The 19073-nt window shown below is 39.5% G+C and overlaps 1 protein-coding gene and 2 pseudogenes across 5 annotated transcripts; 1 reads left to right on the plus strand and 2 right to left on the minus strand.

The window, feature by feature from the left end:
• Window positions 1–8184: 8184 nt before the first annotated feature.
• TCEAL7 (transcription elongation factor A like 7) lies at window positions 8185–10271 on the plus strand. 3 transcript variants are annotated; one of them, XM_080909880.1, is made up of 3 exons: window positions 8185–8226; window positions 9057–9121; window positions 9418–10271. In XM_080909880.1, the coding sequence occupies exon 3, from the start codon at window positions 9432–9434 to the stop codon at window positions 9726–9728; it is 297 nt and encodes a 98-aa protein (XP_080766006.1). In that variant the 5' UTR covers window positions 8185–8226; window positions 9057–9121; window positions 9418–9431; the 3' UTR covers window positions 9729–10271. The 3 variants fall into 3 exon arrangements, with proteins under 3 accessions (XP_080766006.1, XP_080766007.1, XP_080766008.1); XM_080909881.1 differs by having other exon boundaries at window positions 8207–8226; window positions 9052–9121; XM_080909882.1 differs by having other exon boundaries at window positions 8207–8226; window positions 9073–9121.
• A 3864-nt stretch (window positions 10272–14135) lies between these two features.
• LOC308415028 (programmed cell death protein 6-like) lies at window positions 14136–15932 on the minus strand (annotated as a pseudogene). Its single transcript has 2 exons — window positions 15890–15932; window positions 14136–14506 (listed from the first exon to the last, which is right to left on the minus strand). The product of its transcript is annotated as a programmed cell death protein 6-like (transcript).
• A 376-nt stretch (window positions 15933–16308) lies between these two features.
• On the minus strand, window positions 16309–17111 carry LOC308415374 (RNA-binding protein 7-like; annotated as a pseudogene). Its single transcript has one exon. The product of its transcript is annotated as an RNA-binding protein 7-like (transcript).
• Window positions 17112–19073: the final 1962 nt, after the last annotated feature.

The following is a 19073-nucleotide window of genomic DNA, read 5'->3' on the forward strand; positions in this document are numbered from 1 at the left end:
GACCCAGCGAGGGGTGTGAGCCTGCGTGGGCTAGTCACGTGCCACGTGCGTCACAAACAAAGCTCCGCCCCCGGCCCCAGCCCCTCTTCCCGCCCCCAGAGTCTTGCTGTGCAAAGTTCAGGTCCCTTCCTCACCTCTGGGTCCCTTTACTGTCTCCAGCCTGGGCCCTGTCTCTCTGAGCCCTGAACATTTCCTGGCCTGGAGAAAGGAAGGGCCCTGTGTGCTCTGTGTGCTGCTGCCATTCCCACTTCTCTGAGGGACTGATTTTCTCCTCTTCCTCTATTCCCAGGTTGTGTGCCTCCTTCTGTTGTCCCCTCAGCTTTTCATTTTGTCTTCCTTAAAATATGTGGGAAAAGTTAGTAAAGAAAAACGGGCTTGTGCAGATTTTTAAATGCTGCCTTCCTCTGTCCCTCGCTCCCCCTCCTCTCTTCTCTTCCCTCCTCTCTTCCTCCCTCCCTTTCCCTGATACAGAGCTTCTCTGTGCAGCCCCGACTGTTCTAGAACTCACTGAGTAGTCCAGTCTGGACTAAATTCAGAGATCTGCCCGCCTCTGCCTCCTGAGTGCTCGTATTAAAGGCCTGTGCCACCACAGCCTTTCTGATTTTTAAAATCTCTTAATGGATTCCCACAATGTTCTCTCGGTGATCCTGACAAAGCATGTATCTTTTATATAGTAAGGGGAAAAGAAGAGGCTTTGATTGGAGAGTGGGGAGAGCATCAAAGGAGTTGGAGAGAAGGGGCTTGGGAAGGGAAAAGTAAGGTAATTATATTTGTGTTAAAATTTTTAAAAAGAAAGGGAATGGTGTTTCTTGTTTGTAAGCACTGGGAGAACTGAGGCAGGAGGATTTCTAGTTTAACACTGGCCTAGGCTGGGGAGTTCTTGTCTCATTAAAAAGAAAATAGGCTTATTTGAAAAACAAGATTAAATTTGGGGGAAAAAAAGCCAACCATCTGTCTCCCCTGCTAAGTCATTATATAAATATAGACTGTACAGGCAACAGCTGCTGTTTTTGGACCTCAGAAAAGGACAGGGCAGCTGATGGCCTCCCTTGTCAGGGGCCCTAGATATGCAAGGTATTTTCATGAGGTGAGCCAGAATTTACTGTGCTTTAAAGCCATGTCAGATTTTCAGAATGGAAAGAAACGAACAAATCTCTTTCAGAAATCTTTGCTTCAAATGGTTCATCTGTATTTGCAAGTCAATGAGCACGTATTTAAAGAATCTTATGTTATATACAGTAAATCTATTTCAGGACCAGCTTTGGTGGCTGAGAAGGTAGTAGGAGTAGAGGACAGGGGAAGGCGATCCCCCAGAGAATTGGGAAGTCATTTCAGGAAGGTTTCAGGTATATAACTAACACACAAAATACACCTTTATTTGGTTGGTATTCGAGACATGAGCAATTGAAAATTGAAATGCAGAAGTGTCTTATATACTTTATGAACTTTAAATGTGAGGGTTTTTTTTTTCAAGACAGGATTTCTCTGTGTAGCCATGACTGTCCTAGAACTCACTCAACAGACCAGACTGGCCTCAAACTCAAAGATCTGTCTGCCTCTGCCTCCTGAGTGCTAGGAATAAAGATGTGTGCCACCACCTTCTGCCTAAAGGTGAAGTGTCTAGAAGTAAGTTATATACAGAAACTAAAACAATAAAGGAATCACTGAAGGCATACAATAAAATGCACACATTTTATTTTTGTAGTGCTGGGGATGAAACCGGGGCACTTGGAAGACACTTACCACTGACCTGCATCCTCAGCCCAAGATATCCATACTTAAATTGTATAATTTAATATTTAACATACTTATCAACAGACAAATGATTATTCAGATAGGGACTGTTTTTCTCCACTGCATAAGTTATGTTGTGCACCTCAATAGTCAGAAAGACCACAGCTTTCCAGTCAGACAAAAATGGTAAGGTTTATATTGTATAGGTTACAGCAGTGTACTCATTTCAATTGCTTTGCTTTATTCATGTGTGTGTGTGTGTGTGTGTGTGTGTGTGTGTGTGTAAGTCAGAGAACAACTGAACAACTTTTGGGAGTCAGTTCTCTCTACCCACCGTGTGGGACCAGGGTGTCAAACTGAGGTCATCAGACTTAGCTGCAAGTTCTTTCTTACCAATTGAACCACCTCATTCATCCTCAGTCTGGTTTCTTTTAAAAAAATGTCAAGCTGTCAGAAAGATATCATTTTGTACCTTCTTTTTATAGGACCATATACTAGCAATTTTCTAAATTCTTATAAATCTTCAAAGTATCTGATATAGTTACTTCAAATTTTACCTTCCATTTACAGAAAAAAATATCTAGATGTCTGGAAAGATTTGTGAACAGCACTGTGTGTTTCTGGAAATGCAGCTCTGATGTGTACAATGCCCTGGGCTCCATCTCCAACACCATATCAAACACATTTAACCCAGCACTCAGGAGACAGAAGCAGGAGTTGTTAGGGGAAGGATGAAGAGAGTGGGGGGCATATGGCCCATGGAGGTGCGGCGAGGTCTGGGGGCAAGGGAGATGCCTCTGTGGGGTCCGTGTTGGGAATCCCTTTCCTGAAGGACCAGCCACACAACGGTATAGTACCGAATCGAGTTTATTCAGGTCATGGGAGAGTTAAGAGGGTGGTAGAGGCAGATAGAGAGAGAGAGAGAGAGAGAGAGAGAGAGAGAGAGAGAGAGAGAGAGAGAGAGAGAGAGAGAGAGAGAGAGAGAGAGAGAAGTAGAGCAGTAGAAGCCGGCCATGAGCACGTGGGAGAGAGGGGGAAGGGAAAGGGAAGAGAAGGGGTAGGGGTGGGAGAGCAAGGATGCAAGAGAACAAGAGCAAGAGAGGCCAAGAGAGAGAGGAGGGGTCAAGCAGCTCCTTTTATAGTGTCAGGTCACTGGGGCGGAGCATACCTGGCCACTGCTGGGTAAATGAGGGGTGGGGTATACCTGGATGTTGCTAGGTAACTGAGGGGTGGGGTTTACAGAATCCCACCAGGAGTATCAAGTGATTTAAGAATGTCTTTGGCTACATAGTGAGTTTAAAGCTATCATGGGTTACATGAGACCTTTTCTTAAAAAAAAAAAAAAAAAAAAAAAAAAAACACATTTTAGTAATACAAATGCAAGAAAAACAGATTAGAATATACCCAAACGCAGATTAATTGGTTTATATAAATTATTACCTTTAATTTAATTTTTCTATAAAGCAACAGAAAATATACCATATAGGAGAATTGAAATGAAGCAAAAAGAAATTTACTATTGGGTAAGGAAATATAAGACAAATTATCACCAGGAACAATTGGCAGTCGTGGCTAAAATGAGTGATCCCTGAACTCTGGCAAAGTTGATGATCTGGGATACATCTGTATACAACTAATATAATAAAACCACAAAGTTTTCTCTATTTATGCTTAATTTTAACCAGATGAATATCAGTGTGGATAATGTAAATCTGATCACCCAATATTTAATGAATAATTATGTTATGGTTTAACTTGATTTTTTTAAGACAAGGTATTATAGAACCCAGATTGTCTTTATTCTCTCTACATAGCTGAGAATGATCATAATTTTTAAAATCTTCTGATCTCTCTTCCTCTAACTCCTGAGTACTAAGATTACGAGTACGTGCTGCTAAGGATTAAACACAGGCCATTGTGCATGCTAGGCAAGAATTCGACTTAGTGAACTACATCCTCTGTATAATTTTGTTTATTTCTTTAGTATGAATGTCTCATAATGTGTGTGTCTTAGTTAGGGCTTTACTGCTGTGAACAGACACCATAACCAAGGCAAGTCTTATAAAGACAACATTTAATTGACACTGGCTTACAGTTCAGAGGTACAGTCTATCATCAAGGCAAGAGCATGACAGCATCCAGGCAGGCATGGCACAGAGAGACCTGCGAGTTCTACATCTTTATCTGAAAGCTGCTAGCAGAATACTGACTTCCAGGTAGCTAGTTTGAGGGTTTTCTAGCCCACACCCACAGTGACACACCTACTCCAACAAGGCCACACCTACTCCCTGGGCCTAGCATATAGAAACCATCACAGTGTGTATGGCTTCAGTAGTGGATGAATATGCTAATGTACTTCTATCCAGGAATGTTGATGAACTTTGGCACCTTGACATAAAAATAAATAGGGAAAATCCTTAAGGTGACTTATCAGCTTGGAAGTGCATGCCTGTAATCACAGTACGTGGGAAACAGAGACAGGAGAATCAGGATTTTAAAGTCAGACTTAGCTACACAGGAAGTTTGAGGCCAGCCTTGGTTACATATGATCTTGTCTTCAACAAATCAAAAGTCCTTGGAGGAATGCAAAGGGGAATTCTTGGGTTTGTGTCATAAAGTACTTACCCCAAAGCACTTTCAGACAAAAAAAAAAAAAAAAAACAACCCTAAAGATGGAGTGAGGGGACCTCTACACATGTTCTAAGGTTCTATGACTTAGGTTCCTTTGACAGGTCTCTTCCACCACCTCATCCTAAATTTAGGTCCTACTTACCTTTTGTGATGCTGGTCCACATATTTCCTAAAGCATTTTCTAACTGGGGCTAGCCTAACCATTGCCTTCTCCTATTACCTACTGATCCAAACAGCTCACTCCTCTTTTCAACTTTTCTTTAAACCACCATCCAAAGAGAGTATATTCTCAGTTGTTTAGAACTTGCCTCTAAGAATGTAGTACTGGGCATCAGAAGTTACAAAATAACAGTAAACGTATCATGCATAAAAGCATGCCTGTTATCTGAGGAACTTAGAAAAGAATGTTGTGGCAGATTGGGACAAGCCTCATTTTAAATCCTGAGTGGACTCTTATACAAAGCACTAACCAGATAAGTGACCTTGCACATCTTACATAGATATCTCCAGAGGTGAAAGAGAGAAAATAGAAGAAAACACACTAGAGAATCATCTGCCCTAACAGTTCACGTGTAAGATAAAGACACAAACTGGGAAAGTGCCAGATGCAGCTGTCAAAGTGAATACAAGGCATAGTGATTATGGAAGACTTGACATTAGACAAGGCACAGACAGGGTGACTACAAAAAGTAACCGGACAGACTGGGTTAATTAATGCTAATAGCAAAAGATCACACTGAAAGGTGAATATCAGTATTGAAAGAGAATTAAAAGTTGAATGTGGTCCCTGTAGGCTTACAAACACTAGGGTAAAATATGTTGTTATAGACACAGTTTAAAGACTTGTAGCTAAATGTCTATGTGTGTCTTGATTTCAAAAGTGCATTGCATATGTGTATCTATATGTGTGTGCATATATGTATATACTTGTTGACATATATTAAAATTATATATATATATATACATAAGTATAGGCACACACACACATATATATATTCATTCAATATTTCATTCATATTTTCCTCAGTTTATCTAAACTAGAAGTTCAACAGGGCTAAGGTGACCAAAAAGATTCTATCCAACTTATCACTATCTAAAGTACTTCCAGGGCTTTTTACAGCCGTAAATCTACTCATGTGTGGCTGTGACTACAAAGGAGCATGCCTTCCTAGGGTGATATAATTTTTCACATAATAAGAATGAGTTCATGAGGGCGTTTGTTCGTTATTACTCATTTGAAATGTCTCTTTTATATGTGTGTAATTTCTTGTATGTAAATAACAGTCTTCAAAGTAAAGAAGTAATAAACACAAACATCACACTCATAAAACTCATCTATTGCATTCAATTTTCGTGTCACCCCAGAACATCACACTTCTTTGAAATCAGTAGTCCAAATTCTCTTCATTCCAGGAGGCCAGTATTCCAACTCCTGTCAGTATAGACAGAATTTTCCGATGAAAACCATGTAAGTGGAATTATATTGCATCTACTCTTTTGTGTCTAGCTTCATCTTAATGGCCATCTTCATCAGTAGGTTGTACTTGTTTATTAATTCACTATGTATGTTTAGTTATCTGTGATAGTCAACATTCAGTTTGACAGGATCTAGAATCACCCAGGAACAAGCTTTCATGCAGGCCTGTGAGAGATTATCTAGATTAGGTTCATTAAGGTGGAAAGGCAATGCCATATGGTTGAGTCCTGCACTCTATAAGGAGACAGCATTTGTCTCTCCTTGTCTGGTCATTGTGAATGCAAGACATCCAGCTGCCCAAAACTTCTGTTTCCCTTAAACTAGCAGCTAAAAGAACTTCCTCTCGGATGGACTGATGGTACATTCTTTTCATCCTAGCACGTAAGAGGCAAATGCAGGAGGAGCTCTGTGCATTCAAGGCCAGCATGGTTTATATAGTGAGTTCTAGGACAACCAGGGCTATATAGAGATATAGAGAGACCATGTCTAAAAAAAAAAGAAGTAAAATAAACCCTTCTTATTAAGTTGCATTTGTCCTATATTTTGTCAGAGTAATAAGCCAAGTAAATAATGTCATCTATTTCTGAACTACAAAATATATGTTATTTTTATACATAGTGATGAAAAACAACACCCCTTTTTATGTCAGTTTCTGGGGGCCTTTGAGCTGGACAGTTTAGGTTGGATGGTTTCACCTTAACGTCTCTTACAAGACTGAAATGAAGATGTTGATAATATCAGGGTCATATTAGCATTCAATTACAAGAAAATCCACTTACTAAATTAGAAATGTGTTAGTGCTTTCTATTGAGATGTTGGACTCAGAGTCTCATTTCTTCTCTGGCTGGTCACTAGCTGGTTTCTCTTTTAAAGCTAGTCATTCCTTAAAAGTGGGTGCAACAAAGCTCTAGTTTTCAAAAGATCTCTTCTGCCCACTTAACTTTTTTTTTCCTGGAATCATTTACAACAAGCTTACTAGTAGTGATTACATTCACAATGAGCTACAGAGTTCTTTTTTTAAAAGATTTATTTATTTTATGTGTATGAGTACACTGTACCTGTCAGACACATCAGAAGAGGACATTGGATCTCAGATGGTTGTGAGCCACCATGTGGTTCCTGGGATTCAAACTCAAGACCCCTGGAAGAGCAGTCAGTGCTCTTAACCACTGAGCCATCTCTCCAGCCCAGCTACAGAGTCCTTAATAAACAAGACTGAAAAAGTTTTTGTAGTCCCCCCTTACTTATTTTCCTGTAAACAAATTCATTAATATAAGTAATAGGATCCTTAGCAAGAAATGTTTGGTAGGATGGGTGGTGGATTTTGTGACTGACTGAATAAAGTCTAGGAAAACATAAGTGGGCCAGAAATGTTTGAGAGGAAAGAAACAAATTAAAAATGATCCCACTGAGGGTAAAGATTTTTAAAGGTAATATATTCAGGGCACAACCTTCCAGGGAATAAAAAAAATATGGCAAGGCACAATCTGTGAAAATGTGGAATCAAACTAGTAGATGTTGGGATTGAGTTCTGAGATCTGTATCTCTAAGCACAGAATACTGTAGGATTATAGTCTTAGTTATCCATGTGACAGAAGGACTTCACCTGCTCGGAAGTCTCCGTGAAAGGGCATGCTCCAACTGCTCTGTACATTTTGAGCTTCTAAAAATGTGTCCGCCTGGAAGGACTATATTTATATTCTGACTTCATTAGCTGGAACAGGTGCTTGGGTCTTTTTATCTTCCTATTTTTAATCTTTTTTCCAAATATGCATAGCTCTACCATGTTTTAAATTATGAGAATGTATTTATGGATAATTGAAAAATGGGAAGATATCTGGAAAAAAGTAAAAATACATAATCCCGATTATAACCTCATTACCTAGTTTATTTCATATTTTTCCAATTTGGTTTCAAAAATTAGACTATAAGAAAAATGATATTTATGCCGGAGGGAAGGGTGAGCAGAGGCTACTTTCCTGTTCTTGCAACCAAGATGAGGACGAGTAATCCTTTCTCTCAACACAACCCCTAAAAAAGGAATGATGGTTAATATAACCATGGGAAGATGCAGCCCCTCCCTGGTAATCAGAGAAAGGCACATTCCATCCATAAGGAGAAGGGGCCACTTTTGACCTCTGAAATTAGCAAAGGCAAAAATGAGTGACAGGGCCTGGTGTGGTGGGGGTGGGAGGTTAGTAGACAGGTCTACTTCTGCAGTAGTGCTGATGGGAGGGAAAGTTGGGACCAGAGTTGGAAGATGACATAATCCTCACGTGATTAGAAGCTGACGTGAGCCCAAGTTGTTATATATCCAGGTTTCTTTCTCCTCTGGGTACGAGCTCTTTACTGCCCTGAATACTCGTGGCCAAGGAGAAGAGAAGGTAAATTCCTTAAATCCCAGCAGACTGGTATACAGACACCACCAGGAACCCTTGATTGATAGTGGCTGAATGAGAAGAGAATCCATCTAGACTTATTTCCCCATATCGCTAATTGGGAGATAGATAATTGCATATGTTTTAATTTTTAATTACATTTAACCATTTGCATGCATGTTGGTGAATGCATGTTTCACTACATATATATGGAGGTCAGAGCAAATATGTAGGAGTTGTTTCTCTCCTAACATGTGGATCCCAGAGACTGAACTAAGGTTTTCAGACTAAGCAGCAAGTGCCTTTACACACTCAGCCAGCTTGCTGGTCCAATAATTACCTATTTGGCAAAAAAAAAAAAAAAAAAAAAAAGCAAGAAACATGGGAAAGGGTTGAGAAACATCTAGCAATTTAATGATAGGACTTCTCTTGTCCTGGAAAACTTTGCCTTCTTAGAACTTTGTCTTTCCCCAATACATTGGAGCACACAGTAGCTCTAAAACATGACTCAATGTGTGGAGAAAGGCTGAAATTGTGGAATGGAGACAAGAACAATTAAGATAATTTTAAAAATGCTTCACCTCATTCAATGCTAACCTGCAATGGTGGGGTCAAAATGGGGGATAGAAGATGCTGAGTCTTACAAGGGCCGAGTCTGAGAGGGAGGATGGGCGAACAGGCACACACGCCTAGACTATGGATAGCTATAGGAAAAGAACCCACCAGCAGAATACTTGAAACTACCATATCGAGGAGAATCCCAGGTTCTGGATAATGATAACATGTGTTTGGTCACTACTCTCTACCCTGACCCTTGTTTCTGTTTGTAAGTCTAGGAATCTGTGTTCACAGATACCACGTAACAGGAAAACCAGCGAGAAACTACCCTGCGTTTGTACAGGTTAGTGTGTGGGAGTTTCTTAGACTGGGTTCTGAGGTTGGGAGTTGGGACCAGATACTGCTGAGGAAAATTTGCAGCTTCACTTATTTCCTGGCCAAAAAAGTGGGTTGGGCTTCAGGGGTGGGAAAGAAGAAAGGGAGATTTGTTCAGTAAGCTGAAGAAGAAGCTAACATATTTTCAGTTTCTGAAGGCTGGAACTGTGGTTCTGTCAGGTTTGGGGAAATGGATTCTAAGAGAAAGGGATTCAAACGGAGGTAGGTAATCTGTCTCTGCATTTTCTTCCTGGTGTTAAGCAGGAAACAACAAAATCATGCAAAAGTCCTGCAACGAAAAGGAAGGAAAGCCCAAGTGCAGTGAGCCAAAGAGGGAGGATGAACATCCCTATGGAGCGTCTGAAGGCCAGCGACTGGAAGGGAATTTCAGACAGAGGCTGCTTCAGTCTCTTGAAGAATTTAAAGAAGACATCGACTATAGGCATTTTAAAGGTGAAGAAATGACTGGAGAGGAAGAAGAGATGGAAAGATGTTTGGAAGAAATAAGAAGTCTGAGGAAAAAATTCAGGGCTCTGCATTCTAACCGTACACGTTCTCGCGACCATCCCTTTTAATGCAGTAGCCTCAGAAATTATCTTCTGTTATGAATATTCCCACTGCTTTCTGCTTTCGCTCGTTTTTTTTTTTTTTTTATAGATAATTGCTGTCATTTCACACTGATACTGCGGTTTTGGTTACAGCCCTGTATAAACCTCATACTGTCGACGTCTCACCTTTTAGTTTCAGCCCACCGATTTATAAGTTTTGTTTTGTTTATTTGAAAGGGCAATCATCTGGTAGTTTATTGTAAACCAAAACCTGCAAGTTAAAAAAAAAAAACATATGTGTATACCTTAAGTGTTCCCTTACGTATGGCACCACGGCAAAGAGGTTAATATATGTGATCTGGCTTCTCTATCTTACTTTCCACAAAATTAATATATTCGTATCTGTATTTGTATTATTAATTTTGTACCACGGAAAGAAAACAATTAGACATAAGTGAAAGAGGTTTATCAATAGCTCTTGGAAAGCAGTGAAACAGCCAACTTTTAATAACAGAAGTATAAGAAAGGCATGTTAACTGCAAATTGCCTTTGGATTTCTTAGCCAGAGGAATAAACTGGCCATTGTGAAATACATATGTTTACGACTTGATCATTTCATGGGGAAAATATTCACTTCACAGAGCTATTGAATCAGAAGCTCTGCTGCTATGTTGGGGAGACCTCATTTGCACATGTGCATCTAGAAACCCAGCTTGCATAGAGACATCCATCTGAGGGACAATATGGAATGTTTCAATATATGCTCAAGAACACTGCCAGAAGGCATAGGTGGTGTCTTCCATGTCAGCCCTCAGCTTTTGAATCCCACCTTTGTTTACAGCACATTCTGCCTTGGTTTTTTTCTTTTTGCTCTCTGGTAGTTGCACGGCTGCTGATGCACCGGGCACGGGGTGGGGGTGGGGCCTTATGTTTCAAAACCTCACTGAGTTTCCAATGAATTGAGCTCTCAGTGTCTTCTTACCTTTGCTTTCTAGTGATATTTAAAACAGGTGGCACTCCTGGAACACCGCCAGTTTCACACTGTCCTGGGATATATTTTTTTCCATAGATATATATTAAGAAGTAGAATTGTTGAGTCATAGGTTAATTTGATTTTAACTATTACAGGAATTTCTAATCTGCTTTTCCAATATGGCCATTAACAATGCATATGGTTTCTTATTTCTCTACATCATTGATAATGTGTGCACGATTATGCAGGCTGGAGGTTGGTGGATATCTTCCTTGCTCTCCTCTCACTGGATTTGCTGAGGCAGGGTCTCTGGGCAAATCCTACACACCAATTGCAGGTACTTTATCTAGCTAGCCAGCCTGCCTTCAGGATTCTGTGTCTGAATCCCACGTGCTAGGATTACAGACAGCTGCCACACTTGCCAGGCTTTTATGTGGGCTCTGAGCATCCAAAGTATGGTAAGTATGTTTCCCCGCTGAGCCATCTCCCTAGACCAGGTTTAATTGCCTGAATGTTCTTAGTGCAGTCACCCTGGTAGAAATGGAGTCCTGTGTCTGTGTGCTTTTCTTCTGCCTTCTCTCTCTTTTTTTTTATCATTCCCAACTTTTATTGTATTTCTTAGTTAATGAAAATACATGAATGTAGCAGCCTACTATTTTAAGTTAGCAGCTGGAAATTTAATGCTACAAAATACAAAATCTTTTCTTAGGGCAATAATGGACACATTTAACTTTCCCAAATCCAAGAACAATTTGAACATTTTATTGCCTATTAAATATAAAACCAGATTAAATTAATGCTCCTCATAGCTAAAGAATTCAAGGAACAACAATTTTGTTCTATGTATATGATGTGTTGACTGACATGAGGAACATCTGCCAACACCCTACACTGATGGCTTTCACACTGGAGTCTGGCTATTTTGAGAGTTTTCTGGTATGCAAGGGGATACCGTTAATAACGGGGTGATAACAACTTCTACTTTGTGGTAAATAATTTATATATTTAATGTTAAACACAGCTCCCCAAACCGAAATAATACAGAACCTCAACATAGAAAACAAGTTTTAGGAAACTCTATTGGCAGTGAGGACTGACACGTGTTCTCCCAATACGTACACACACATCTTAGAGATACATGGCTCCTTTCTTCTCTGTGAACACTAGGGAAATGCCTAGCAAACCATGCCACACTACATTTGGATCATGATTCAAAGACTGGGCATCCTGCCAGGGACATTCAAAGGTATGGAAGGGACTCTAAGAGTCATCCATGTGACCACCAGACTGCTATGCTCTCTTTTTTTTTTCTAGGCTTCTTGGAATGTTTAGTAGGCACAAATTAATCCTTCAGATTTTGTTAAATGTAGCTCTCAAATTTGCTGTCACGTTCACTTTTAGGACAGCAAGGGAGTGCTGAATACCACAGGTGATGTCTTGGTCCTTAACTTGATTCTCTGCTTCTTTTTCTTTTCTCTATTATCTTTCTAGTCAAAGAAGTTATTTTGCCCAGTACTGGGAGTAGAGATCTTCATCTATGAAATGTAGTTTACCAGCCATTAGACTTTGAAACCCACCGCAGTTGAGTCACACTGAGTCTGAGAACTATCCCAGGCAGCATGGTTTGTGGCACCCATGTTTGTACTGGGTTATCATGTTTATTTTAGATAAAGCACTTTCATTTCTCTGGTGTCATGTAAACACAAAGTTTGGCCTTATATCTAGCCACATGGTTCTGTGTGCCCACTTTACAATCTGACCTCCTGCTGAACAGAGCTCACACTCCATTGTTATTCTTTGAAATACATTGAAAGAGTCAGTGAAGCCACATTCAGAGAGATAATAATGGCTTTGAAGTTCCCCTGGGGTACAATTACACTTTGTAAGGGTGCCTGGAAGTATCTTCCTCATGAAATTATATCTGCAGTATACTTGTAAATCAGTCTTCTCCCAGCTCCAGAATTATCTGTTGATTCTACGTCTCCTAAAAGGTTCTGTTTTTTTTTTTTGTTTTTTTTTTTTTTCTAATGCCATGGTCTGCCGATATTCAGACTTGACATACAAAGGGCTTGAAGTATCATTTGGATTTGGTTTTACACTTCTCTCTTCATAGATGATATGAGCCATTTTCATGAAACTCTTGCCTCCTCCTCTTGTTTCAGACATTTTTTTTAACCCACAAGTCCCAAAAGTAAAGCACCTACTTCGCACAGATTCAGGATTCAGGGATAAACCTCTGAAAGATAACCCACATCTTAGGAAACAGTAGTCTACTTCCTCATGAGGATATTCCCCCAACCACAGGAATAGAAGGAACTTGAGAAACTCACTAGGGGTGGGCATACAAAAAACATCTTTGAACATCTGAGCCAAGTAGCCTGTTTGTTGTTTGAAATGTCTTCATCCTTACATTTTAAAACTCTCTCTAGAGTGTCTGTCATGTTTAGTACTTTCTAAAAATTTCTCAAGATGCTGACATGCTTTGTTTAACACCCATGCCAATACAAAGAACCACTCAGGAGTGGTGATACCAAATCTGAAAGGTTGCATTAAAAATGCAGAATTCATTTGCTGCTACTAAAATTCTCAAAAAGCCTAGGCATCCGTGTGGTACTGACTCTGCAGGCATAGAGGATGCATGGTGGTAGGTCTTACAAGACTTTCAGCACAGTTTCAGAAAGCCGCTGATACCAAGCAATATATACCTGTAAGGTGGCCCTGAAGCATTACTACATAAAGATCTGAAGGTCAATCAGTGGAGATCCCAGGATGTTACAGATGTTAAGACAGCAAAGTGTTCATTGGGGGGGAAAGCAGCAGACATAAAGTAAAGCTTGCCCAAGAGAGAGTAGATATTGCTCCAAGCAGCAGAACTGGAGGGGTGAGGCTACTCAAGCTCTCTGGAGATCTATCGTGAGCCCTAAACATTGTCCAATGGGGTTGAAGGATTTGATGTCTGCCTTGCTGCATGTTTTAGTTGGTTGGCTCTAATCATTCCTTGTTTTGTGATTCTTTTTTCCTTTGGGGGATTAATGATTACATTTGATGTCATTGTGCATTTTTTTCTGTATCATTACTTTATTGCTTACATTACATATTCCAATGAATAAGCTTTTTAAAAAAGGAACAAGAAAAGCCTTCTTGAAAGTTCCATATTATTTTAAAATTCTATTGGCTTATAAAAGTATTGCAAGTATAGAATTAGAGGCATCTAGAAAAAACATGATAATCTGAGAGCAGAATTCTGACCCATTATTAGGCCTCACCCTATGGCACAATTAATCAGCAAACCCAAGGTTTATGTTACAGCAGTGTAGCTAGATTGCCCCTACAGAATCACTGAGCAGCTTATTTACATATGTACAGCCAGGTCCCCTAGTATTAACTCTACAGCCAACAGAAAGGACAGCATCTCATTGTAGCTGTGCCCTGTTCTATCACAGCCAAGGGATTTGGCATCTTCACTGTTTTTTGAAGACCATGGAGAGATACTGCTCATTAGACACCTGAATCCAACTGTCCTTATCCATATCATAGCGTCTGAATATGTCTGTCAATCTCTGCAAGACAATGCAGCTCTGGATGAAGTCATCAAATGTGATCTGCCCTTGTCTTTGCCTGTCAAATTTTTGGATGAGGATGTCATAGAACTGATCAGAGAGCCAGTAGCCTCAGAGTGCTTGTATGAACTTGTTTTTGTCAATCATCCCAGAATTGTCACTGCCATGGGTCTGGAAGACATTCTGCCAGTCTGTGATATACTTCCCCATACCCATGAATTCCTTGAAATTCACACCAGCCTTGTTTTCCCAGTCAAACAGAAATGACTGACCTTACGGTCACTGGATTAAATGGAGTCCACGTACCATTGGACAATGCTTGCTGAATGAAGCTCATTGTCACTCCGCTCCTGTGTTTATTAACCCACCGGAAGATGCTCTACAGGGAGATCTGGTCTGATCTGATAGTGGGAAGTAGGAATAGGCAGTCATGGGTTGATGCACAGCGGTCACATGGCCCAGCTCCAAGACCTGTGCTTCTGCCTCCTTGTGCACTCTTTTTAATCTTATAGGAGTCCACTCTTAAGAGACTTTCTTGAGTCTCAAAAGAGACTTCAGACTTTCAGTGTTGGAATTGTTAAGGATTACAGGGACTTTTGAAGTTGGATGGGGGTGATTTTTGCATTGTAAAATAAAATTATAGGAATAAGAGGTGGGAATGTACAGTTTAGAAGGTTTCAGGTTGACAAGGGGTTAGGTTGTGATCTTTAGTATTATCAACTTGAACAGGATCTAGAATCAGGAGATAAACCTCTAGGCACGTCTGTAAAGACTGCAGATTAGGTTAGCCTAATCTAAACATGCACAAGAGGGACTGCCTTGATTAGGTTTACTGAGGTGAGAAGATCTACTCTGAAAAGGAACAGTGCTGTTTGCTGGGCTTGTACCCTGAACTGTATAAAACAAAGAAGCTACCTGAGCACAGACTCTTGCCTTCCTGATTGTAAACACAGTGTGATCAGCTTCCTCTAGTCCTGCCACTAGGAAGGACTATACCCTGAGCCTGTTCTCCCTTCCTCCCATCACCCTTCCTTCCTTCCTTCTTCCTTCTTTCCCTTTTTCTTTCCTCTATTTTCCTTCCTTTTTTTTCTTTCTTCAGTTGCTGTTGTCAGGTTATTTTATCACAAGGATACATAACTAATACAAACAATAATCTTGTTTATTTTTTCTCTTTTCATGTATTTAATATGTTAAAAGGAACATAGTATAAATGCTGTAGTATAAAGAGGATCCATATTTTTTCATGGCATGAATTCTTCTTAAAAATGAATTTTTAGTGAAAAGAGCAACAGGATCTTGAAACATGAAAGGTTTGTTAAACAAAATTTCAAAATTATAATCCTTGTGGTGAAACATTTTGCCATTTTCTTTTTTTATTAATATCATTCTAAAATTTCATCAACACTGTAATTTTCTGTAAAAATATACATTGTAGATATTTAATTTCCTGAGTCATACATCAAATATAATTTAATGAAATAATCTTAAAGTTCTTAGAATGAACTAGTAAAAAGATTTATAATGCATGTTCAATTGTGATAAAATTCAAGAGCATACCACAGAATTTGTGCTCAGAATTCTGAGTTAGGAAATATGATTTATTTCCAAACAAAGCCAATAAACTGTTTTAAATAAACCATTAATTAACAGATTACTGAGTTCTATTTTCTCATTCATTATCAAAATGCGGACAGCCATTTCAGACTACCAACTTAGATGTTCCCTATTATATACACCAAACTGAATCATTACCAAGAAACTTCTTGCAACACAAAAGATGAGATAAGTAAAACATTTGCTGTATAATACAACCAATCCATACAGCTCATTTTCCCGAGACCGAAACCACCAGAATGGTGGAACTTTCTGTACAGAACCGTGAGGTAATTAGAGTAGCACAAGGGGCCACAGTTCACTATGAAACTGTTACTAGGTTTAAAAAAAAAAAAAAACTTTTTTTTTTTCAAAGACAGGTGGAAATTGTGGGATTACTCTGTAAAGATTTTAGGAATATTTCTGCAACAACTTAAAAGGACCTAAAATGGCCCTGTAAACAGTGTCCTTGGAATGCCTGTTAGTGTCGGGATGAGGGCCTCGTCCCCCTCTACTACTGTCCCTTCTGTTATCATAGTCATGGCTCCAGTCATCAGGATTCCTGTCGTCATAGTAGAAATCCTCGGCCTCCTCTGTAGTGATGATCAGACCCATGGTCAGAGTAACGCCGTTCACGGCTTTAGTGTCTATCAGCTAGGTAGGGGTGAGAATTCTGTCTTTTATGCTGTGATGACAGTGCATCTTGGTGCCATTGGGAGCTGGAAGACTGGTTGAAGGTATGACCATGTGGTTGAACTGATGGTGAAAATTCCAACTGATCTGCATGTGGAGAACCAAATTTCCCAACATACGACATCTGTCTGAAAACCCTGTTCATCAGTGCTTGCCGCGGATTATCTTCTGGAGATGAAAAGGACACTCTGGACCATCTGTGCTGGCGGAGTCACATTACCCACGGTCCTTTCATAGCTGTTAGGAGGTGTGGAGGTAGGGCTTAAATTTCCAACATGATGCTGGGGAAATGACATACCGGCATCCTGAGGGGCGTGACTGCTTCCTGATCTAAACTGAATTTTGATAGGCCTCCCGAAAAGCTTGATTCCACTGAGAAGATACTTGGCATAGGGAACAGACACTTCCGGTTTGAAATTCACGAATGCAAACTGTTTCAGTTTGCCATCTTTATCTTTTGGGACTTTTTACCTTTATTACTGGCCCAGCCTGGTGGAACAGCTCGAAAAGGAGCTCCTCTGTCACCTTTGTCAGATTCTCCAGGTTACCCACGAACAGAGTGCGGTCGGCCTCTGCAGCCGCCGCCCCCATCTCCGCGCTGTTCGGCCTAGGCTCCCCCGATAAGCTTGTTTATATTAATTACTACAGTGCCTAGAGCCGTGACTCTCAACCTGTGAGTCATGACCCCTTTGGGGGTCACATGTCAGATATCCTTCTGCATATCAGATGTTTAAATTACAATTCATAACAGTAGCAAAATTACAGTTATGAAGCAGCAATGAAATAATTTTATGGTTGGGGGCCACCAAAACATGGGGAACTGTATTAAAGGGTCACGGCCTTAGGAAGGTTAGGAACCGCTGTGTAAGGCTGTTTTCTGCACCAACTTCACTATTTTAACTTCCCATTAGTAATGTACAAGGATTCCAGGTCTCCATATCCTCGCTAGTACTTATTTCCCATTTAAAGCATAAATATACTAGTGGGTATGACTTTTTTTGTGCTATTGGTAGCAATAAAAGATATTAAACAGTTATTTACATTGTATATTTTCTGTAGATTCAACTTCTACCCTTTTGATTGTGAAAGGTTTATTGTCCTTTTTTCTGAGCTGCATAAGTTGTTTACATATTGTAGGTATCAATCATTTGGTTTTGGTTAGAAAAAATACTCTTTATGGCATTAATCATTTAAAAATGTATTTCCACATAATTATCAAATTATAGTTTTAGGAGATTTTCCATGAGCACTTAAGAACAGTGTGTATTCTATTGTTTTGTGAGGGTTGCTGTATATGTCTTTTATATACAATTGACAGTGTTATTCTTTTCTCTTCTTACTTACCTTCCATTTGAAAGAGAAGTATTGAAGTTTACACAATATTCTCTCGTAAAGATCATATCATTTTTGATCTTTTGTTGGTTATATCATTATAACTTATTTATAAATTGAACATTTTAATCAAAGTATAGTGACCTTCTTTGTCTTCTTAGTCTGGGAAGTGGTGAAATTTGTTTTATTAACTGTCTTCCCTTTTTTCTCTCAAGGGTCATTTTGTAGTTTCCTGGCCTCTGAACACACCCAGTCCCACATTAACAGGTGTGAAAATTAGAAGCTAACTCTGTAGCATTTCTTAAAACAACACGTTCCAGTTCCATCCATTTTCCTAAAAAGTCCATAATTTTATTTTTTTCTCTAGGACTGAGAAAAATTCCATTTTATGTATGCCCCACATTTTTCTAAGACACAAATTTGGACATCTATCTGTTTTCTAAATCAAGCAAGCAATAAAAAGTGAAGTTACAAGCCAAACATACAATATTGGCTTTTATGTCTGCCGAGTTAATTTCATCTGACATGTTCCTTTCCTCCTGTAACTCGAAGTTGTGGCCAGGTGCCCTTTCATTTCAACCTGATGAATACCCTTTCACATTTCTGGTAGGACAGGTTTCTCAGGAAGAAAAATCTCCTTCAGCTTTTGTTTGTCTAGGAATGACTTACTTCATTCCTCATTTTGAAGACAACTACAAAGTATTGACCCATTGGTTGGTATTGTTTGTTCTAGAACTTTAAACATGCTGCTATGATGAACTCTAGTCTCTATGGTTTTGAGAATTAATTAATTTCTCATTTTACTGTGCAGCTACAAATTTTTTGTTTGGTTTCTGTCTTTCTTTCTTCCTTTCTTTCTTTTATTTTACAGTTTCCTCTTATTGTTTTGTTCATATTTTCTTTCCATTTTTCTTTTGACTCCATTTAAGGTTTTTAAAGACATTTAAAATAGTTAATTTAAAGCATTCACTGGGCCAGAGAGATGACTCACTTGGAGGATACACGTGTTTGTTGCCAATCAGGAGTGGCCTGAATTCTGCCTCTGGGGCAAACATGGAAGGAAAGAACTGACCACCACGAGTTGCTCTGTAACCTCTACACTTTCTCAGGGACATGCATGTGTGCGCACACATGAATAAATAAACATGTCATAAATTTTAATGTAAACAAATAAAAATCATTCCTTGGTAAGTGCTCTCACGAGGGTTCTAGTTTTATTTT

Source organism: Micromys minutus (genome assembly GCF_963924665.1).
Source record: "Micromys minutus genome assembly, chromosome: X".
Taxonomy (NCBI): domain Eukaryota; kingdom Metazoa; phylum Chordata; class Mammalia; order Rodentia; family Muridae; genus Micromys; species Micromys minutus.